General features: G+C 36.6%; 1 protein-coding gene across 20 annotated transcripts in view; it reads right to left on the bottom strand.

Annotated features, from left to right (window-relative positions):
- Positions 1–24,999, bottom strand: part of VAV3 (vav guanine nucleotide exchange factor 3) — a 645,240-nt gene that overhangs the window by 123,447 nt on the left and 496,794 nt on the right. For 19 of the 20 annotated variants that reach the window (XM_055584919.1, XM_055584920.1, XM_055584918.1 and 16 more), the window contains 2 exons: positions 24,174–24,199; positions 17,429–17,474 (listed from right to left, as the gene is read on the bottom strand). In XM_055584919.1, coding sequence (XP_055440894.1) covers positions 17,429–17,474; positions 24,174–24,199 — 72 coding nt within the window. Of the gene's footprint in view, positions 1–10,114; positions 10,408–13,536; positions 13,684–17,428; positions 17,475–24,173; positions 24,200–24,999 lie in introns of those variants that run through there. The other variant, XM_055584915.1, reaches the window with a different exon arrangement.

The following is a 24,999-nucleotide window of genomic DNA, read 5'->3' as shown; positions in this document are numbered from 1 at the left end:
TTATTTTTAATTTGTATAAACTTGAAACCATGCCTTAAACTCTCAGGGCAGCTTCCTCATCTGTAAAATGGGCATAAAATCTACCTTACAGGTTTTGTTGTAAGACAAAATATACAAAATTCTAGCACGTGAATAAATATCACTAACATCCACCCCATGGTGAAAGTATGTATCGTATATGTTAAGAATTAAAGTTATGGTGTACAATGACATGTATCAGCAAATTTTCCCTCTTTGTATTAAGAGCAGGAAAAACTGGAAGCAAGGTCCTGGAATCTACATTTGTGCAGATTGGACAAGAGAAAAGTAACTGTTCTAGAAAAAATTTACTCGCAAAGGAAGGTAGGTGGTTCTGTAGGAATTTCTAAGGTTTAATATTAACTTTTATATTTTTAAGTAAAGCCTACAATTGGGCATGCTACACAGGAAACAGAATTTTCGGCTTTTAGCTGGCAGTGCCTTATTCTGGAAGCATCCTGTAACAGTTAGTTCCCAAGCTCCTTATTGCAAAATGTTTGTTTGAATTCTCTTCAACTCTTTTGTAATAAGGGTGTGGCATTCAGGATTTCTGCAGGAGTCAGTGCTGACTATGCAGAGAAAATCTCCCAGGGAGAAAAGTCAAGAGCTGATAAGAAGGTCAAGAAGAACACAGGGGAAAAAAGGAAGAGTGAAGCTGGTGCTCTTTAAAACTGAAGACAGAAAAATTCTTGCCTATAACTTAATTCTACTTCACCTTACAAAAAACTCCTGCTATTCTACTCTGCTCAACCTCTTCTTTCCAAACTACTTTAATTTCAAAAATGAACTAAGCCTTGCTACGTGTCCATATGATTACTTCTTGATCCTTGACTGTTTTATGGGGACAAAAAGAGCTATCTGCTCTTTTACATTTACATAATATTATCACAAATTAAATAACAGCCAAATTAAAATAGCTCTGCTATTGCTGGTGGACACGACGCTTGCCTCTCTCCTGGGGTTTTCCAAAGTCTCACGGCTGCATCTTCAACCATAACTTTAGAATGCCTTGTCTTTCAGCTTTTAACAATGCTTCTAATAGCAGAGGCCATAGAAATGAACAAGAAAGGGCAAGTCTTCTGACAGGGACAAGTAAGGAAACAACTTGTTTTCTGAAGTATCTGAAAACTTCAGCATCCATCCATTTCTATCCCCTGACACTTGGTAGCCAAGTGGCTGTAAATGAAAGTAGGCAGGAGCCACTTTTTCTTCCATGTAAGCTTTTTTTTCTATTTATGATTGTTTGAATTAGTGTGTTTCTCTTCTCACATGTGGTTTGTATTATTCCTTTATTTTGTAAAAAAAGATTGTCATCATTTTCATCTACTAGCTAAGTATATTGTACTCAATTTTTCTTAATTATAAATAATTTTTAAAATTAAGAGACTGGAAAAAATAAATATGTAAAGACATACTAACAAAGAAAGAACAGTAAAATTTCCAGTAAATGGTGATTTTAAAATTGCATAGAGGATGAAATAACTACATGAAGAAGTGAAGTGAAGTCGCTCAGTCATGTCCCGACTCTTTGCGACCCCATGGACTGTAGCCTACCAGGCTCCTTGGTCCATGGGATTTTCCAGGCAAGAGTACTGGAGTGGGGTGCCACTTCCTTCTCCAGGGGATCTTCCCGACCCAGGGATCGAACCTGATCTCTCGCATTGTAGGCAGACGCTTTACCGTCTGAGCTACCAGGGAAGCCCGAAATAACTACATGGCTGACCCCAAAATTCCATCAAAACTACTAATCAGCTATACAATCCTAACACTGATAGACTGAAATATATGGCCAAATAATGAAGATTTCATTACTTGGCACTTATTTTTTGTTTTATTAAACAAGTTTGCATACTATGATTAAGTTCAATTTTCTATCTTAAGGCATTATCTTCATTTGTGGCCATTGATAATCCTGTGATGTATAAGAGACAACTATCTCTACCCCCATTTTACAGATGAAAAAACTGAGGTTATTCTCTTGCCCACCAAAGATTTCCACCAAAGCCTGGATTGAAATCCATCTTTTCAAACTTCAAGGCCATACTGCTTCTTACCAGTGATAGAATTTCTGTCACGGTGGTTATTGGCTAGTTACCCTGTGCCAAGCACTGTGACTGAAGTGCTTTGCATGTTATGACCACATAGGCAGGAAGTAACAGAGCCAGGAATCTGTATCCAGACGTCTCTGATTCGGAACCCTAGACTCAGTCAATATACTTCACTGCTATATACTATGCATGGGCATCCTCAAAGCACGTTAAATTTACATAACATAATCACAAATTAAATAATAGCCAAATTAAAACCTTTTAAAAATGAAGATTGAAAAATAGAGGAATTTTTTTGCCTTTCAGAAATGTTATTGAAAAAATTGGCATGAGACATGAAGTATGTTTGTTCTTGTGCTTCAATGATGATTAATGAACTCTGTTTTGGAGAAGCAAGATCTGTACTTGGCATTAATATTATAAACTTTTCTTATCCCAGTAGTTTCTCTTTAGGTGGGAAAACTGGTTACATAAGGCAGTGATTAATGAGATGCCACAAATGTTGACTTAGTCCCAGACAGGGATTTTTTTCTCTCTCAAATCTAAACGCTTTACCAAAATTAATTTTAAGCCACACTACAAATATGAGTAAAGTGCGGATTCAAGTTGAAAATACATCATATGTTCAACCTGAGTCCATATGCTTTTTTCCAATTTCTTCCTGTTTTGCTAGGAAAAAAAAAAAATCTTTGAACAGTCTGAGATTCCAAGAAGGTGTTGCCATTTTGTTTTTTCAAAACCATTGGCCAGATTCTGTTCTTGAATACTGTTTGAATTTAAATGGGAGATTCAAAACTTCAAAATATGAGATCCCTAAAGCATGGCAATATAGTTTTTAAATGGTGAGCTTCTTCTTCTGGGAATTAACAGTTATAATATTAGCAATACGATAGTAGGTGAATTGGGGAAACACATGAATACTTTCATTATTCATCTATTTAATCCTTACTATGTGCTCTAAATCAAGTGAAGGAAGAATTCTTAGTCCCAAGAAGTAAAGTTCTGCCTGAATAAAGGCATCAAATGATTCCTATGGGCCATTTGAACTATTAAGAAGTTACGATCAAAACTTCTGGTATCTGGACATCCACAGGCATGTTTCCTGAACAGATCATTAGAAGCAACATGCCAGGTAGGAAATTGAAGTCATTATTCTACTTGCTTACAATTGGGCCCCCCAAGACAGGCTATTTATTAAACACCTAATTTTTCATGGCAACATATAAAACTTCCTAAATTCTCTAAAACAAAGAATTTCTACATTGCTTTGGAAATGAGGATATATCTATGACATTTTTCAAATTAAGCAGAAGTTAATTTTTCTTACTTTGATGATAAATTATTAAAACTAAAGATCTTTTAAAATAATAGGTTTATTAGGCTTAGCCCCAGAAGCCACTGTGTAAATTAAGATGAGAAAAACTGCAAAATTAAGGAGGATATATTTACAAGGAGAAAAGAGATCAATGGAAGGTGGGAGAGACTCTGAACTCAATAGCCATGAAATATTTTTTCCTTCTACCTCTAAAGAAAGTTTAGGAGAGGCAATCCTAGTCTGTAATCCAACAAAAAAGCCCAAATTATCTCAATATTAAATACCTATATATCTTCAAAATATTATTCCCTTATTACATATACATAGTATATACTATGACAAACTTTGTACAATATAACAGGATCTGAGCAAAATATATGTATAAAAAGTAAACAATGCAATATGGTTGTTTGACAACATATAAAAAAGGTAAATTTAAATTTTGTAAAATATTGTACTGTAAATCCTTAAAAATATTTTGATGTATGTCTTGAAACTCCACACAGAATTTTCTTTTATTACTTAAATAAATATAAGTTAAATAATGTTACATAAATTAAACAATAAGATGAAGTAAATATTTAACAAAATTCAGAATGGGAGAATTTTCTAAGCATAAAAGCAACAAAAAAAACCATAAATAAAATATCAATAACTATGACCACATGAAAATTTAAAACTTTATACAGGAAGAAATAATAAGTCAGAAAAAATTGGATAAATATGACCTTTGCTGGAGCAACCCTTTTGTCTCCATTCATGTTCTGTCGCCACCCCCTACTCAGTCCCCCCAGCTACTCACTTCCTGATGTTCACGTATCTAAGGTATGTGTCCCTTTAAGCATAGCCCCTGATCTCAAATCATACCCTATTATCTTTGCTCGGTGTTTTGTGTGTGGGGAAATACATCCTGTTCATCCTTGTAAACTTCACACAAAGCCTGTATACTTGTCAAATGGTTGAACAAACAAATGAATAAACAAATATGCTCATGAAACAAAGTCAAGTGATAAAAGCAGGACACTAAGTTGAAAATACAGACATTTTATAAACATGGCTACACACAAAGAAAATCAGTATTAGAAAAAGTGTATAACGAAACAAAAGTGTGAAGGGTCATTACCTAAGTGAGGGGATTACAGGCAATTTTTCCAGGAAACTCTTGTATGCCTCCTTATGTTTTCTGAATTTTTTAAAAATAAAGTTTTCAAAGTGTAAAACTCTTTCAACTGAAGAATAGTTCCTTTACATTAACATATTCATTTCAGTTGTATATCACTGTGATTGAGCATTTTTACAGGCTACACTTCATTGAAATTGCTATAAAATAATGGCTATAACTCCCTATGCTACATAGTATATCCTTGTTGCTTACCTATTTTATATATAGTAGTTTGTATTTCCAAATCCCATACCCCTAATTTGTCCATCTCCCCTTCCTTATCACCTTTGGTAACCACTGTATCTGTGAGTCTACTCTGGTTTGTGTATACATCCATTTATATTTTAGATTCCACATGTCAGTGATATCATACAGTATTTGCCTTTGCCTGACTTATCTCACTAAGCATAATATTCTCTAGGTCCATCCACGTTGCTGCAAGTGGCAGAATTTCATTCTTTTTTAAGGTCAAATAATATTCATTTGTATGCTGCAGGCTGATTCTTTACCATCTGAGCCTCCGGGGAAGCCCATATTAATATCACTGTTTCCTTTTCCATTCATCAGTTGAGAAGCACTTGAGTTGATTCGATAGTCTGGCTATTGTAAATAGTGCTTCTGTGAACATTGGGGTGCATGTACCTTTCCAAATTAGTGCTTTTGTTTTCCAGATATATGCTAAGGCCTGGGACTGCTGGATCCTATGGTAGTTCTATTTTTAGTTTTTAGGGCACCTCCATACTGTTCCCCATAGTGGTTGCAGCAATTTACATTCCCAACAACAGTGTATAAGGGTTAGAACTCTGATTTACCTAAGTTTCAGTGTCATCAAACAAACAAAAAAAGCCTGTGCTACGTCACCTTTAAATTTAAAAATCATCAAATCAATATAAAACGTATGAAATATCATGACATGAAAAATATGATCTGTCACTACTACAGTTATACAAAAGACAACATTCCAAAATAATGTGAATGCAGTTTTTCAGAATTGCATGCTATTAAAAAAATCACACATCAAGTTAAACAGTTAACTCCTTAAAATGGCTGTCTTAAAAAAAATCAATTGCATTCAAGTTTAATATTTAGACTGCCAGAAATCATTCTTTCCATTTCAAAAACTGTTAAGCAGAGTGAATTCTGCTGGGTGTCATCCACCCAGCATGTTTCAGTGCCAGTGTCCACAGTTGTTTATTTCAGAATCGCTAATTATCTGCCTTATCTTCTGCTAAGGATTCTTCTGGTGCTAAGTTTTAATCGTCCAAATTAATTGAAATACTGTAGCAATTTCAGATTAACATTTTCAAAATTAACAATGCAGAAAATAAAATCACCCATAAATCTGCTTTTTAACAGCAGCCACTAATGAACTCTGCAAAACAGACCAGATCACATTGCTAATTTGCACTGAACTACATGGCTAAACTCCAGGAAATAAGCTTTTCTCTGTCCAAAGGTTGGCACAAACAGGGCACGCAAAAGATCTCTAGAAGAATGAGGTCTCTGGATCCAAACTTCAATTACGTCTTGGTACCAGCCAGGTGCTGTGTGACCTTGGGTAAATTACTTAACCTCTCAGAGCTTTGGTCCCTCCACTGTTAACGAACAGTATCTCCTTCCTAGAATTCGTAACAGACAGACAGACTCCAAGATGAATCCCAACAATTCTTGCCTCTTTGTATTCACATGCTTGTTTAATACCCTCCCCTGAAAGTAGGCAAGACCTGAGACTTCTTCTGGCTGACAGAAAGGTGATGGGATGTTATTTCCATGATCATGTCATAGAAGACTTAATTTTCCATCCTTCTCGGAGACTCCATCACCTTATTGGCTTACACACTTTAAGGAAACAAGCAGCCATACTGGTGAGGCCTGTGGGCTAAGAACGGAGGACAGTCTCTGGCCAACAGCAAGCTGGGGGCTGAAGATGTCAGTTCTAGAGCCCATAAGGACCTGAATCCTGCCAACAAGTACATAAGGAAGCTGGGACTGACTTGAGCCTTCAGATGAGATATTGCCTTAGCTAACATCCTGAGTGAGGTCTTATGAGAAACTCTGAAGCAGAGGACCCAGTAAAAAAAAAAAAAAAAAAAAAACAACAAAACATGCCCAGACTTCTGACCCACAGAAAGTGTGGAATTAAATAAACATGTGCTGTTTGTATGGTAATTTGTTACACAGCAATAGAAAATCAATACTACTGATTACAGAAGCCCAATATGAAGATGGAGTGTTTCAGTATTAGTGACAACCACCAGCACCACCACTTACAGAGCGCTTACTGTGTGCTAACTCTTATTGATAAATGCCTTACCTATTACCTCATTTAATCTTTACAGTGACAGCAGAAGGAGTTGTGACTATTACCCCACATTTTAGACATGATAAAACAGGTTTATGGGTCCAAGATTATACAACTAGTAAGTGGAGGGGCAGGACACAAACCCACATCTACGCCTCTGCAGAGTGCTCAGACTAAACGGTGGCCCAGGGCTACCTCTGCAGATTAGAAGTGCTCATGCGTGTAAAGTACCCAATACAGTCAGCTTCCCCATCTGTGGATGCGGAACCCAGACAGGGTGGCCCGACTGTGCTGAGCCATTTTCTATAAGGGACTTGAGCATACACAGATTTTAGTTATCTGTGGAGTATCCCAGAACCAATCCCCTGTGGATACTAAGGGACATGACTGTATAAACAAAACTAGAAGAGTCTTCCTTCTCCTTCCTTGCCCATGACCCTTTATTCCCAGAGAGCCAGGTTAGGGCCTAAACTTAATGACTGAAGGACTGCATTCTCTGGCTCTCTAGCACTCTCATCCTGACCCTCCAGGGTGAAGAGCACCTTTCCTCTCACCTGCCTCCACAAAACATGCTATGTAAGATCTTGTTTCTTTAGTTCTCTATAATTTGATGGGCCAGTCTACATTAACGTGTACGTAGGTAATAGTGGAACAAAGGATTATCTCCTTATGGAAACAGAGTAGCTCTACCTAAAAGAGAATACCACCTCAATATTTTAGATGTAAAGTCAGGGTTAGAAGAAGATACTGTGATGCAAGAACACTTTTGTTACCTTGCAAACTAAAGCTATGAATAGTAGTAGTTAAGTCACTCAGTTGTGTCTGACTCTTTGCAATGCCCATGGACTATAGCCCACCAGGCTCCTCTGTCCATGGGATTCTCCAGGCAAGAATACTAGAGCAGGTTGTCATTCCCTTCTCCAGGGGATCTTCCTGACCCAGGAATCGAACCCAGGTGTCCTCCATTGCAGGCAGATTCTTTACTGTCTGAGCTACAGGGAAGCCCAATATGAAGATGGAGGTACTGGGGGTTGAACTCAGGGCCTCACACATGCTAAGAATGAGCTCTATCACTGAGCTATTCCCTTAGAAATTAGGCTTTTTCAAGAATCTCCAGTTTGCATTTTAGGTACATTCCTCAGGGTTTATTTTGTCTGATACTATTGATAAAAATCAGTCAAATAGAAGAGGCTACAAATGGAAAAAGGCCAAGGCAGGATAGGTGGAAAACCCAGCCACAATATGCCCAATGAGGAAAATGTCTGAAATTCACAATAACAGACCTACATTATAATCAGCTCAAACAAAGCTTCTCACTTTCCTTTCCCCATTCTTTTGTAAGCATAGCTGATTTTTCTTACTGAAAACAAATTCAAGTGAACAGACTGAATCAGCCTCTCTCCCCAGGCTGGAGGTGCACACAGATGCCTGGTGGCTCATCACAGGTACCCTGGCGGCAGCCACGGCCTCAGAGATGAGCAGAGATCTGGGCCAGGCCAGTTAAAGACAACTTGGGGATTTTGTTGGATTTATTGGGGGAAAGGTATTCCATTTTTTCTGGGATTACTAGCTGTGGGGAACGAAGAGTTGCTAGTGGCCAACTTTGCTTCCAAATGAGACAAGCCTGCCTGAGGTGCCTGACAACAGAAAATCAACAGAGAAAAAAGGAAAACAGACACAAGGAGAAATGAAACTTGATGATATCATTTGAGCCCCTGGATCTAACTCTACCTGAAGCCAAACACACTCAATTTTAGTTACTAAAGTCAGTAAATCCTCTATTCTCTTTTGTCCCTTAAACTATAGGTCCTTCTCTTATGAAGGGCTCACATTCTGATAAACCCATTGTAAGCTGAAAACATCATAAGTTGAAAATGCATTTAATATACCTAAGCTATTGAACATCATAGGTTAGTCTAGCCTACCTTAAATGTGCTCAAAATATTTACATTGGCCTATAGTTTGGCAAAATCATCTAACACAAAACCTATTTCACAATAACGTGTTGAACATCTCATGTAATTCATTGACTACTAGACTGAAAGTGAAACAGAATAGTGTAAGTGTCTCAGTTGTTCAGCCTGTGATCGTGTGGCTGTCTGGGAGTTGAGCTCACTGTCTCTGCCCAGCATCAACAAGAGTATCATGGCACACCTCACTAGCTGGGTAAAGAACAAAATTCAACATTGGAAGTATGGTTTCTACTGAATGCATGACGGTTTCACATCACTGTTGTAAAGTGGAAAAATTATAAGTAGAATCATCTTATTATGTCTATAGTCTACAATGAGTTTATTCCACTTGACAAATGAGCATACTGGGTGATACAGCATTGAGGTCAGCATTTGAGAATATCAAACCTACTAAGAGACTGATAGCTTTATTTAAATATCTGTAGTTCTATATAAATGCATTTTGATTGATGTACTTGTCAGTTATCTGTCTCCTTGTCTTGTGCCCTTCTTTATTCCACAATGTGTCTCCCCTATCTTGCCATTCTGGTCAATGAAACCATTCATAACCAGCTACATCCACTTTGGTGGGTTCTCATACACCACACAATATTCCTATTCGACAGCTATATGTTTGTATGGCCTATCTCTTCAACAAAATTCCAAGGTCCTCAAAGACAGGAAAACTTCCATACATTTCTAATATTGCTGCAGAAAAAAATGAATCTCAAAAGAAAAGGTATCTGTAAAAAAAATTTTTTTAAACCTAACATAAGCTTTTCTTTTCATTCAAATTAAAAAATTTAAAAATTGACTTGATTGGAATACACAAAAAGGTAAATAAATGCCAATATGAGTCATTTTGACAGAAATTCCACAAATTGCATTCCAGTGTTCTAATTAATGTGATAACCTTTCTCATTATTTGTGTTTAGAAGGACTATAAGATAATAAATGATTATGATACTAAGGATTCCTTTATCAATGTCCTCTTTCCTTGTATCAGGCAGATATTACTTGTATCAAATATTACTGTTTGAAGCCAATACTTTTGACTCAACTGCTTCCCTTCATTTACCTTACTTCAGACTAAAGTTCTGGAACAAGATTACCTGGTTCTCAGAAGTTGTTGGTTCATAAGAAATTTGTGACGTTTCTTTGCCTACTTAGCATTACATGGCATGTTCTTTTGCTTCTGAAATGGGATAGTATTTGACTACGAGGGCCAAAGGTTTACCAAAAAAGTTCAGGCCATACTTGATCTTCTAAGTAAAGAATGATTTCTTAATGATAAATGTTAAAAAGCAGATCACCAGGTTCAACACTTCCTTTTCAGAATATTTTTCTAAATATGTAATAGACACACACTTTATTTTCTAGGACATAACTACTGTCATAGAGCTTCCCTGGTGGTTCAGACAGTGAAGCGTCTGCCTGCAACGCGGGAGACTTGGGTTCGTTCCCTGGGTTGGGACGATCCCCTGGAGAAGGAAATGGCAACCCACTCCAGTACTCTTGCCTGGAAAATTCCACAGATGGAAGAACCTGGTAGGCTACAGTCCATGGGATTGCAAGGAGTCGCACATGACTGAGCAACTTCACTTCAACTACTGTCATGATAGAAATTATGAGTTAGAAGTGCATAAATGATCCAGAAGTAGGTTCTATATATACCACTCCAAATGTTTTGTAATTTCAATAATCACATAACTAATGCTGTATTACCCACCTAAAGTGCCTGTAAAAATATTCAAACCTTTACTTTGCCCTTTTTTCCTTCGCTGGAGGTACCTGAGCCATGGAAATGACTGGGCTTTTGCTTTGCCCAAAGGTGTGGGCAAACCTGCCAGATAACAGCAATCATGACCCTTTGTGAATTTGGAATGAGCTTTCAAAGGGAAAAATAAGTCCTCCCCAAACCAAAAAAAGATGTGAAGAAGGAACTGTAATATACGTTTTAGAAAAATATCATCATGGTAAAGGGAAAAAGAAAGGCAGTCCCGAAAATAACTACAAGAGGATCAAATGCCTTGTGCAAAACTAGTCTTATTGTCTGTGATTTAACAGAAGCATGAGAAAACCAGCTATTTAAAAAACCAGAGCAGGCTCCCCAGCACTCGTGCACAATTTGGATTTCTCATTTCTCTGCAGTGAATCTTAATCACTGGGTTCTATTGTCCAAGTTTTTTCCCAAGTTCATTCTTTCAATGTGAAATATATTTTTACACATTTACAATTATGCTCCCAATATTTAGATGAGGATTTATGTTTGATGAGAAATTCTTTTAGAGGTGACAGAAAAGACAGAAGTGGGTATGACTGATTATTATGGAAATATAGTAATCTACAGACATTTTATTATTTATTTACTATAGACAAATGCTTCCCTGGTGGTTCAATTGGTAAAGTTGCCTGCAAAGCAGGAGACCTGGGTTCGATCCCTGGGTTGGAAGATCCCCTGGAGGAGAGCATGGCAACGCACTCTAGTATTCTTGCCTGGAGAATTCCCATGGACAGAGGAGCCTGACAGGCTGCAGTCCATGGGACTGGAAAGAGTCGGACACGACTGAGCGACTAAACACACATACACAAAATTTCACTTAAAACCTTTAACAGTATACATTTGTCTCCTTCCAAAAAAAAAAGAAAAATGCATTTTTAGATCAGTACTTCAAAAAAAATCCTGGGCTGCTATTTTTCTCATCAGTGTTTTCTATTTGGTAATTAAGAAGATAAAATTTCTCTATTGAGAAACTGGCATCATGTTTAAAAGCAAACCTAAAGGGAATCAACAATTATGCTTAGATTTGAAATGAGTTTACCAATACTTTGAAATTAAAACATTAACAGAAAATGTATTAAATTGTAATTCAGTGCAAAAAAAACAGCATGAAAAAGATTTTATATAAATGAAAACATACAGACAACTCAGCTCAAAAGCAATCTTAACCTATATTTTCTCCTTTCTTCTCCAGTTCTTTTTGCTTTCTGGCACCGATGATATAATTAGATCTTTTTATATGTTTACCAGACTATTTCCTAATTGTTTTTATGACACTATGCCATACCGTAATGAATCAGAGTATAAAAAAGATATTAAAATAGTGTATATATATATATATACACACATACATATATATACTCTCATCTGCATGCATTTATGCAATCAAGACTTTGTGCCTGTATCTATTCCTTCCTTAGGCAGAATATAAATTGTGGGAGGGGCCATGTTTTATAATCAATGATATGGCTGGTGTTTATTGTTGTATAAGACACAAAGTTGGTAATATAAAAAAGATCTCTTGAATCCCTTTCTTCATACAGGAACAAATTGGAATGGCATTATTTATCAGTCTTATCCACCTGTAAGAGAAAATGACCATCTTTGAAGATGTCTGCTCAGAAGCAGTAAAACATCTCTTCAGTGAATGAAAAAAGACAATGTTTCTAAGCCATTTTTTCCTCTTTGTAATTAAGAGGTTAACAATGAGTGCATGAGATGCAAGAGTTCTCAGAAAGAACTCTATTCATTAACTACTCAAAGCTATCACAAATCATATAAGTAACTTAAGATCAGAAGGAAAATGTTACCCTAAAACAAAGCTATGGTTATTCCAGTAGTCATGTATGGATATGAGAGTTGGACTGTGAAGATGCTGAGTGCTGAAGAATTGATGCTTTTGAACTATTGTGTTGGAGAAGACTCTTGAGAGACCCTTGGGCTGCAAGGAGATCCAACCAATCAATCCTAAAGGAACTCAGTCATAAATATTCATTGGAAGGACTGATGCTGAAGCTGAAACTCCAATACTGTGGCCACCTGATGCGAAGAACTGACTCATTGGAAAAGACCCTGATGCTGGGAAAGATTTAAGGCAGGAGAAGAAAGGGATGACAGAAGATGAGATGGTTGGATGGCATCACCGATGCAATGGACATGAGTTTGAGTAGGCTCCTGGAGTTGGTGATGGACAGGGAAGCCTGGTGTGCTGCAGTCCATGGGGTCGCAAAGAGTCGGACACAACTGAGTGACTGAACTGAACTGAAACATTTCCCATCTCCCTCTAACCTTTAGGCAGTGTGACAAAGAACAAAGGACTGACTTTTTAAAAAGCTAGTGACTGTGCACTTAAATATAAGATGCTATGAGTTCCACAAATATAAGATAATTTTTCAATAGTCTAAAACCATGGAGTTGATTAAAGGAATACATGTCCTGGTATACAGAGTTACCACATGTGAACTAAAATTTTTATCTTCTATACTCAAAAGGAAATTTCAAAGCTCAGTATTAAAATTTAATTGGTAACTATGACCTTGGGTGCCACTTTAGGTGAAAAATATTACACCAGTGCTCAGATTTTCTTGAGATTTATGATCTCATGTTCTTGAAAAAGCCTAGCACCTCCGTGTTCCTGAAATAATTGATCTGTTTCTTACAAGTGCTATTTTCCTGAAACCAACATCTGTCTCAGGAAGAAAAGTACAATCTGATGAAAATACTCTGCTATATTTAAAAAACCAAAGAACTACCAGAATCTGCATCTATTGCATTACTAATAATATATGCAGTCAAAACCATAAATTGATAAAATTTCTTAGCACATAATAGAAGATAAGAAAAAGTAAACTAAACTGCAAAGCCATATCTGTAAATACTACCTGTAAAATTAACTATAATAATAAAAAGTGAATATTTTAAATGTGCAAAAAAGACATAATGCAAATCTGTATCTCACTTTCATCTTTCATCGTTTGAACAGAAGTCCACCTCAGCAGGTAAAGACCTGCCTGCCAATGCAGGAGACATGAGTTCCATTCCTGGGTCGGGAAGACCCCCTGGAGGAGGAAACGGCAACCCATTCCAGTATTCTTGCTGAAAAATCCTATGGACAGAGGACCCTGGTGGGTTACAGTCCAAAGAGTCACAAAGAGTTGGACATGACTGAGCACAGCACCATAATATACACCTTAACCTAGTGAATTTTTCTTTGTTTATTACAATCACAAACACTACTATAATTCACCGTCAGTCTCTCAACTACCACTGTTGATTGTGTCTCTTATTAAAGATAAGCAAAATATCATGGAAGCCATCAGATAAGTAGGCAATGATAGCAAATCTGAAAATGACTGTGATAACGTAACTTCTAGCTTCACTGAGGATTCAACATAAAATTCTGGATTTCTTTATAAAGAAATAACTGGCAAATACTTTTGATTGTCCTACACATGACAAAATGTTCAATGTTAAATACTACACTCTAACACAAAATCATCTTTTAACAATACTTTTCACATATACAGTAGAATGTACACAATATTTTATTACAATGTAAAGCTCACAACTTTGTAAGTAGGTACTATTATTAATCTCCTTTTACAGATCAGTAAACTACAGCACAGAGAAGAACCAAATTGCCAAACATCAACAGCAAGTAAACAGCTAAGCTTGGTCCCCACCCTAGGCAATGTGGCTCAAAACCATGCTTCCTCTTACTGGACTCTTCCATATTCTTTGGGATACTGGTCCAATTTATCAGCAGGAGGAATTTTTTTTTTTTAACAGGTTCATAGCAATTGTATTTGTAAGAATGAAAAACTGAGAGCAACCAAACTGTCATCAATAGGAGAATGGATAAACGCAATAAACACACTGTGTTTTATCAATACACATGGAACACAAAGGAATAAACTTGTGATTAAAATACAGATGAACTCCAAATTAATCAGTCTAAGTGACAGAAACAGGACAAAACAGAGTACATACTGTATAATTCCATTCACACAAAAATTTTTTTAATGTGAACAAGTCAATAAGAAAGAAAACAGATTCTTATTGTCATGGTATAGAGGAGAACAGGAAGCACAGGAATAAAGAAAGAGTAAAGAGGTATTAGGAAATTTTGGTGGGCAGGAGGAATTTAAAAAACAAAGGGGTTGGTGCATGCAGAAGAAGTATATAGTCATTCATTAATTCATTTAACAAATACCTATTAAGCATCTCCTAAAACTACAAGCAAGCCCCTGTGTCCTTATCCTTTGACGTAAAAGGCTTTTGCTTTAGTTTCCCAGGCCTCCTCTGAATCTCAAAGGCTGGCTCAAGAGTTAATGATTAGGAAATGTGAAGGCGCAGAAACAAAGAATAACTGTTGGGTTGGGGAACTGCTAACAATTTGGACTATAAATCTGCCACGTGACAGAATCATTGAACTCAAAGTTCTCTGAAAGATATAGAAAAAAGCCTGACACATATTCCTAAGTTGTTTTTACAGGAAGCAGATACCCTCCAGATGAAAACACTGACCACAAGAACACAGATCCTACACTGGTTAAATCAGAAAGCTGATGATATTTGAAACTTCAACTTGATGCCAGCCTATCTGAGAATTATGCACAAGCTGATCACACACTCTGCAGCCTCCTCCCTCACAACTGCTTTTAATATCCCTTTCCTGAAAGCCATTTGGGAGTTCAGGTCTTTTGAGCATGAGCTGCCTGTTATCCTTGCTTGGTGTCTGCCATAAACACTGTACTTTACTTCAACAGAGTCTGGTGTCAGCAGATTGGCTTTAACACTCTAGGGTGAGTGGACTAAAGTTGGTTCCGTAAGACTACTATCCAAAGAACTATGCATTAAGTTCCTTTCTAAAACAAACGGTCTAATGTACCCTTGTATATAGCTCTGAAATTTGGATCTAGTGAAGTGGTTACATCTGTCCTCCAAAAATTTTTTAAACAATTTTTTAACCATTTTTTTCCTACAAGTCACCCTAAGTGAGTCCCTGGAAAGCAGTCTATGTGCTAACACTTTGGAAAATAAAATAGCTAAAAGACAAAAGATAAAAGGACCTTTCAGCCCTTTTACCTATCAGTAAAAACACTGATAGCAAATAATGCTCCTGGGAAGCAGTTTATTCATACTTAGGAAATCTCAAGCCTTACAGGGAAAAATGATTATTACATTAGTATCTAGAACAGGGAAGATCATCAACTATTTGCTTTCTTTTCAAAAGTGAGAAAAAATGAGAAAGCACTCAAATATACATAATGGAAAGCTATATATATATATATATATATATTTTTCCCCCCCAAAAAACATAGCATATGGTACCACTTCTTTTGTATTTGTAAGTTTATTCTTCATGACGTTCTAAAAACTTTTGGACAAATAGAAATACCAGAAGAGTTATACCTACAGAAAGCCATCACCTTTAGGATTAAGATACTTTACTACTGATCCACTTTGCCATATTTATCATCAGTAAATTCATTACACCTACCTTTGAATAATTTAAGGGCTCCTAAAAATTTTAGCTATAAAGTACATTGTTAATAGTCAAAAATGTGCTCCTACTGACACACTATAAATGTAGAAGTGCATTTCGTTGGGGGAAAACAGATTAGATAAAAATGCCCATAGAAGAAAAGGAAATATTTTAAAATAATATTTATAAAGTTTAGACAACTTACAGAAACAGAAGTACTATAACTTGTACAACATAAAGAAAAATATTATGTTCACAGTCATATACCCCTACTAAATTGAGCAGAAGTCACTTTAAAATATTATTGCTGAGTCTTTTCTACAAAGAGTATTGTCATGAGAAAGTCAGAACCAATAAAAAAATAAGCCAGATCCCCCCTTTTTTTTTAATGGGCTTAATTTTGTTCTGTACTTAAAAGATTTAAACTGATCTCAGGACACAAGTGAGGCAATTTCTAGCCAGAGGCAACAAAGCTTCTATAAACCTTTTCAAACAGCTCATAAACTGGCATGGCTACCAGGGGTGTGGTTTCAGTTAAAAGCTATAATGCTTTGAAAGCTAAACTTTATAACTAGGTGAACACTGTTTACAATGGGAAAACAAAACACATAATCTAGATTATTTTCCAGCAAGATTACTCTATATTTCATGTTCCACTTGATTTATTATCAAGTTCATATATTGGAAATCCTTTAGCCATGAACGCCTTTACCCACAATAATATGACCATATATAACAAATCTTTGATAACTTAATTGTGGAAAGCACTGCTTAATGGATGAAAAATAATTATATGAAAATAATGACAGGGTCAACCTCATGATACTAAACGAGAAACAACTGAACGCTCTCGGCAGACAAAAATTGGTCTCCAGAAAAGGCACCTGTTCACAAAGTCCTTAAACTCATTCTTCTCTGATAAAATAGCATTGATATAGAATAAAGAAAAGTATTTTCCCAAATGGGGAGAGCACAAAGTTGTCTAGTTTATGACCTCTCTCACCCCCTCAGAGCAAGCTGTTTTTTTAAGTGCCAGTTTGCTGGTTGATTTTTTCCAGGTTTGGGAGGAAACAGGGAAAGGGTGTTGGAACTGTGAGCATTAACCAAGTACCCTGAGGCTGTTCAGTAAGCAAATAACCAGCTCAACTGCTGACTGGAAAGACGGTGGTACTGATGGTTACTTACCACATGACACTGTCTTAGGTCAATGATTTACACAGTAGACGGTCACCTCCTGGTCACACATTATATACCAAACTCCAAAGAACAAAGGCCAACAATCTGTCTGACTTTCTACTGCAATTCCCACATGCTTTCACAATCACTTAACTAAAGAAATAATTATAGATGTTTAATCACACACCTGGATCCACCGGTCTATGGGTTCTTCGGAGTCCATTGGTCCGTTTCTGTGCAGAAAGACAAAACAAAGACTTTGTGTTATCAAACTGCATTATTTTGCGACACTCTGGAAGTCCAATATATGTTGCACTACCTCCATTTAACACTCCTGTAAAATAGGTAACTAATAAGGACCTACTGTATAGCACAAGGAACTCAACACTCTGTAATGCCCTATATGGGAAAAGAATCTAAAAAAGAGTGGATATTTGTGTACAGAAGAAACAAACACAACATTGTAAATCAACTCAACTCCATTATAAATTAAAAAAAAAAGAGTATTACTAAATTTGATCAAAACACTCAGTTTCAGTTTCTTTTTACAATTTTTGTTTCTCTAATGTCTTCTACTTGCTAAATCATTGATATGACACTATGGGAAAGAAATACTTTTCATTCACCATCTCTGAGGATTATGACTCACTTTTTTAAGTCATAAAACAGGAATTATGAAAACAAAGCCTAGGAAGCCATTTTTGCTTAGAAAATGCTCCCAGCAAAGAGTTTTAATCTCCAAAATTCTAATGCAGCTTTTTTCAAGGCTGACAGACCACAGACTGGAGAAAGTATACAACCTCCAAACAAAGATCTCAAGCTCTTATTTTGAGCTTGGTATGGTAGTTTAATTATGAGATTTATGGTAGTTTAATTATGGATCAGTGATATCTGAACACTTTAAGAAACAAAATAGACATGCAGCTTGTAAACCATGAAAGTAAATTCTTATTACAGAAAAGGAATCCATAAGAAAAATTGTGATTATGAAAATTATAGATAAGATGCAAAACAAAAGAGGTTTTAAATCTTTGAAAATGTGTGGTTACATGTTTGATTTTATAAGCATTAAATTCATTCCTACCCAATAACTATCGCAATCTCACTAATTAATAAGAACTTCATTTTCACTTTTGTTATATAACTGAATGCAATGCTCAGTCTATAATTACAATATAATTCAGATTTTCACAAGAGCAATTTTCTTTCTACATGTGTTGGGGTTTTGCCTCTGTATGGAGCCCTGGTTTCATTCAGAGCAGAATTGGTTTTGCCAAGCTCACATTAACTATGGGTTTTTCTTAGGGTTCCCCCTGTTGTTTCTGTTCATAAGTTAAATGGGCCTCAAAGCAGATGTGAAGGTTTCTCAGGTAAAAGCAAACTGGAGAATTATTAAAAATATAAACTTTGCTTTTAACCCAATTACTTTTTAAATGCATTTGTTAAAGCCTACTACTATCATTAAGTCAGCATCGAAGCTACACTGAACAAGCTGGATGGCTGTACTGAGTGAAGGAAAAAAAACTAGTATTAAGAGAGCCTTTCCTTACTCAACGTGAGTGAGAAGAAAATACCACACTGGGCTTCTTAATAGCCAAGCACAAAAAGGGAAAACATGGTAAGTTACAGGCTCATATCCAATAACTTGGAACAAAACGGCCTTCGAAAAAACTTCTAAAATTTTATGTTTGGACCTCTCTATATAAATGAATATATTTTAAACAGGAAAATATATATTGATGGATGTCTTATGGGTGTTTATTGTCTACATTTCCCTTCATTTGCTTAATGTACAACAGACACTGTCTTTAGACTACTCTTATTCTTCCTACTGTCAAAGTGCTTGGAAGGCCAGAAAGGAATTCACTTTTTGGGTCTTATTCCTACTATCCCAAAGCTAGAACTATTTAAAAATATTAACTTAGAAAGTGAAAACGAGAACTTGAGTTGAAGAGCAACTCTGTAGCACCCTGAAGTTAAGATTAAAATAGGGAACACAGCACAATTATTTAGAGTATGGATTCTAGAATCTGACTGCGTAAGTTCAAATTCAGACCCTCCCTGTCACTTGGCATCTGATTGGGAGCAAGTTAGTTAAAGTCTCTATGCCTATTTCTTCATCTATAAAATAGGGATATTAATACCACCTACTTCATAGCATTTGTGGTGACAAACATGTTAATTCATGCCAAGTGCTTGGAACAGTTCCTGACACGCAGTAAGGACTATTAAGTCAAAGCTTATTATTATTGTCATTATTATTAATTTCATGATATTTTGAATGTTAAAGCTCAGTTCAGTTCTGAGCTCTTTGCAACCCCATGAACTGCAGAACGCCAGGCCTTCCTGTCCAACACCAACTCCCAGAGTCCACCCAAACCCATGTCCATTGAGTCAGTGATGCCATCTAACCGTCTCATCCTCTGTCATCCCCTTCTCCTCCTGCCCTCAATCTTTCCCAGCATCAGGGTCTTTTCCAATCAGTCAGCTCTTCACATCAGGTGGCCAAAGTACTGGAGTTTCAGCTTCAACATCACTCCTTCCAATGAACACCCAGGACTGATCTCCTTTAGGATGGACTGGTTGGATCTCGTCGCAGTCCAAGGACTCTCAAGAGTCTTCTCCAACACCACATTTCAAAAGCATCAATTCTTCTGTGCTCAGCTTTCTTTATAGTCCAACTCTCACATCCATAACATGACCACTGGAAAAACCATAGCCTTGACTAGATGGACCTTTGTTGACAAAGCAATGTCTCTGCTTTTTATATGCTGTCTAGGTTGGTCATAACTTTCCCTCCAAGGAGTAAGCATCTTTTAATTTCATGGCTTCAATCACCATTTGCAGTGATTTTGGAACCCAGAAAAACAAAGTCAGCCACTGTTTCCACTGTTTCCCCATCTATTTCCCATGAAGCGATGGGACCAGATGCCATGATCTTCGTTTTCTGAATGTTGAGCTTTAAGCCAACTTTTTCACTCTCCTCTTTCACTTTCATCAACAGGCTCTTTAGTTCTTCTTCACTTTCTGTCATAAGCGTGGTGTCATCTGCATATCCGAGGTGATTGATCATTTTCCTGGCAATCTTGATTCCAGCTTGTGCTTCCTCCAGCCCAGCGTTTCTCATGATGTATTCGGCATATAAGTTAAATAAGCAGGGTGACAATATACAGCCTTGACGTACTCCTTTTCCTATTTGGAACCAGTCTGTTGTTTCATGTCCACTTCTAACTGTTGCTTCCTGACCTGAATACAGATTTCTTATTTGGCAGGTACGGTGGTCTGGTATTCCCATCTGTTTCAGAATTTTCCTCAGTTTATTGAGATACACACAGTCAAAGGCTTTGGAATAGTCAATAAAGCAGAAATAGATGTTTTTCTGGAACTCTCTTGCTTTTTCCATGATCCGGTGGATGTTGGCAATTTGATCTCTGGTTCCTCGGCCTTTTCTAAAACCAGCTTGAACATCAGGAAGTTCATGGGTTCACGTATTGCTGAAGCCTGGCTTGGAGAATTTTGAGCATTGCTTTACTAGCGTGTGAGATGAGTGCAATTGTGCGGTAGTTTGAGCATTCTTTGGCATTGCCTTTCTTTGGGATTGGAATGAAAACTGACCTTTTCCAGTCCTGTGGCCACTGCTGAGTTTTCCAAATTTGCTGGCATACTGAGTGCAGCACTTTCACAGCATCATCTTTCAGGATTTGAAACAGCTCACCTGGAATTCCATCCCCTCCTACAGCTTTGTTCGTAGTGATGCTTCCTAAGACCCACTTGACTTCACATTCCAGGATGTCTGGCTCTAGGTGAGTGATCACACCATCGTGATTACCTGGGTCGTGAAAATCTTTTTTGTACAGTTCTCCTGTGTATTCTTGCCACCTCTTCTTAATAAGATCAGGTAAATGATAATTTTTTTCTATTAAAGTACTGTACTACTACTATATTTTAGGTTTTTCCTCCTGCAAGTCGTTGGAAAACAGTGACCCTGAAAGCAAACTTTTCAACAGGAAAAGTAGGCAGTGGAACAAAACTATGATTTGGTACATTGAAAAAAAGAGAGAACGAGAAAATTTTAGCAATTTAGATCAAGTGCATTTTGAGAGTTTGAGATTTATTACAGTTTAAAAGCACCTAAAAGTATTTTATATATTCTAAAAAATTTTGAAATGTTTAGAACACATTTACACAATTTCAAAAGGCAAATTTCAATTGTTCTTCTGTCATATCCCATCCAAAATACTCCTCTCCTCAGCATATATTCTCAAAACCTTATATTCTCAAAAGCGTGAGACAGAGCTGGACAAGACCCATCTCAGGAGGAAGAGAGGGGTCCATCAAGTAGCCACCCTAGGAGCTCTTGGTGATCCCCCTCCCCCATGAGATCAGGATGATCAGTCTTCAGAACATTCTCAAACTTCTTTTGATTTACCAAGAAGTGGGAGGTGGGAGGGAGGGGACAACAAACCAACCTAATTTTATATCTAGCTTCATTATCTATTACCTTGCCTTTCTCTAAAAGTAATATCTGTATTGCCCAAGAACCTCCCTTCTCGTCTCTTTTGGGAGAAACCTAATTCTCTCTGTTGATTTTACAAACAAAACAAGGAAAGATTCATTTGCTATACGAAACCGGCTTTGGTTCCTCTACTTAAAAGGCAGAAAAACCTACATTAAGGAATAGATCGGAAGTATACATACATACACTAAATACTGATAGATATGTAATGACAACCTTGCTTTCTAGAGCTAGAAGTTGCTTCTGAAGGTCCACTCCAAAATGGGAATCTGGAAGAACATCCCAGGTTAGGAAGATGGATCCTGTGGCTACTGAAAACTGACCTACCTTGAGAATGAAGTATAAATTAAAAACTCATAATCATTGTTATTGAAAGGGGAAGAGAATAGGACAAATTGGTCCATGGAGGAAAAAGAAGACCTCCAACAGAGAAGGGGAAGAAATCACGGAGCTTACAAAAGGGTTTCATTGTTTACTTTCGGAAAGACTCCCAAACATCACATAAGCATCTGTGTTAAGAGTGAATACACCTTTCACAAAGTCGTAGTGGGGAGGTATGGAGTGAAAGATGTTTCTTAACATTCTTTTGCTACAGTTTTTCCTTATGCTAAGCTAAAGTTTCCAAATAGGTTGGCCAGTATAAGATTTCACCATAATTATCCATTCAAAGTAGAGATTATTAGCAGAATCACACATTAAATAAAAATTACACTTATTATAATCAAAAGTTAAGCAAGTCACTAAAACACAGATGCTACATTAAAAAAAAAATCAATGTGAAAATGAATTCTTTTCATAATAGCCTTAATGTGTAATTTTTAAGAGTATTAAATGCCTGGAGAGCATTTTTTTGTATCATTATTTTGTACCAGTGTGAAAATTATTAACCACTTATTATTAGCACACTTTCTTTTCTATAAATATGCCCGTTTCTCATTACTTAAATAAAATCAAGTCAAATCATCTTCCCTGGGGGGCGGAAAATACATCTAACAGTATAAATGTAAAGAAATATTGAGTTTCAGTTCAAAGCTCTACAAGAATATCTGTCTCAATAATCTAATAATAGTGTGAGAGAAGAAAAAGAAGGCTACTTTCTAAGATCTTCACTCGCACTGCTGGAAGAACCCTTATAGTCCTGATGAAAAATCTTACCTGTCAACTAAACACTAAAAAAAGTTTACATTAATTATTTTAGCCCTAGCAGAACTTACATGACCTATTTTTAAAATATTATTATCCTGTTATGCATTCCTTGAGCTAGATTCTAAAGTCTAAAATATAGCCGACAGATAACACTGAAAGGGTACACGTGAATTTTCTCACATCACATTTTTGGTTCCCAATATGCACAAATTACGTGCTGATGCAAAAAAGTGAAAGCAGTTACCTCCTGTCTGACTTATTGCTGTACTTTTCATTATTTTTAGCAACTATGTAAATACCAGTCTATTAAAAACATGCTAATATTATACCACTCTTCATCAGATATAATTGTATATGCTAAAATGCTTTGATAAAGAAAGTACTTGTCTTTATACTGAAATTCTCAGATTACTGTATTTCAGGTTCATATTACTAATCACAGAACTTTTACATTTTAGTTTTCTTTGTTAGGATTTTTGGGGGAGGTCAGGTAAGAAATATATTACTTTTGGCTGAAGGCCAAGACACTAGTTGCATATTATCTGCCACATTTTTCATTCTTTTCTATTTTCTTAAAAGCGCTTTATTCTGAGAGGTGACAGGCATCTCGTACTTCTAAGCCATCAGACCTCAGAATCTGTTAAACCAAAGGAAATGTTCTCAGATTCTGATTTGATCAAGAAGACATGATACAAATCATGATTTTGCTCAGGTGGAAAACTGGCAGAAACATACAGGTACATCCTTAGAAGAATGCTGGAACTTCTTAGTCTTAGTGAGTGTCAGGTAGCGACCTTGTTTTATCCTAGGATGAGGGCCACCCTTTCTCCTGTCCCAGCAGGATCCAAAAGATTTATTCCAAGGGAATGCCTTCAGATGCATTAAGTTTTATAAGCCTCGGGGTTTGTGGAATTCTGTAGCTGCAAACAAAGAGAAAGGTACCTCCACCCGATTAGTGCTACAACATTGCTACAGTATCTATCTGAAATTTACCTGAATAAATGAGTACCTAAGATTCTGAAATGCGCATCTTACACACATTCTTAGATGAAATATTCACATTTTTCCTCTAAGATCTTCAGATGGTATCTGAAAACTCCTCTTATTTAACCTGTGCATTTCACTCAAAAGCACTTGATTACTCGCTCTAGATCTGTTGCTATCCATTTTAAAAGGTACATTTAACATTTTAGGGGTTTGAGCCTGCTTTAGTTAGCAAACAATCTGAAATGCAAAAGTTATATAAGAAAAATGTAAACGTTAATCTTACCTCGGATGGTTTGAGCGTCCCTTGTTCTGAAACAAATGTAAAAATTGGCATTGTCAGTGAAGTTGTTTTGTTTAGTTAGCAACCTTAGCTTGTTCTCTGCAGTGTGGTAGAACACTACTGCTTTGTTTTCCTAATGATACCTGTTAATATATTTCCAAGGTCCCTCAGGCTGGGCTAGTAATTGTTTTGCAACCAGGTTCTCTTGCCTTATTGGCTGTCAGGGAAGTGACTCATAGTACTAAATGACTTCTAGGTTAAGCTTAACTTTTTCAATTGTTTATTAAGCAATTTCAATCCAACCACATAAAGCTCCTTGAAACAGGGACTTGCACCAAGTTTATGTACATAAGAGAAAGCTAGGTGGGAGCCTTTCTTTCAACATACCCAGTTTTAAGAATCTAAACACAACACGTTACAAACATATTATAACTGCCTATATTACAATTACTATAACAATTGCAAATTTAACACATACAATTTGCATATGAATTTTGCATTAAGTGGCTGTTTCTTTTAGTTTTATTTGGGGGGAGGGATACAGATCGATTTAAAGATGAAAATTTAAAAATGGACAAGATTCAATCCCAATGCTAATTTTCTTTACATCCCAGTTTACCTGTTTAGAAATAGAAATGACAAACTCCATTACATTTCAATTCCTGAAAATGACTAACAGTTAGGAAGGGCCCTGAGATATGCAAGAGAGTAACTTGGCAGAGGGCAAAGGGTATCTCTGAGAGGAAAGACACACTACACGTGGAAAAGCTGGTGGGGAATATTTTTGTTTCCTTCCCCCATATCCAGGAGTACTTATGCATATTATAAT

This window comes from Bubalus kerabau, chromosome 6, assembly GCF_029407905.1.
Source record: "Bubalus kerabau isolate K-KA32 ecotype Philippines breed swamp buffalo chromosome 6, PCC_UOA_SB_1v2, whole genome shotgun sequence".
NCBI lineage: Eukaryota > Metazoa > Chordata > Mammalia > Artiodactyla > Bovidae > Bubalus > Bubalus kerabau.
The sequence above is the reverse complement of the archived record's forward strand: the minus strand, read 5'-3'. Positions and strand labels throughout refer to the sequence as shown.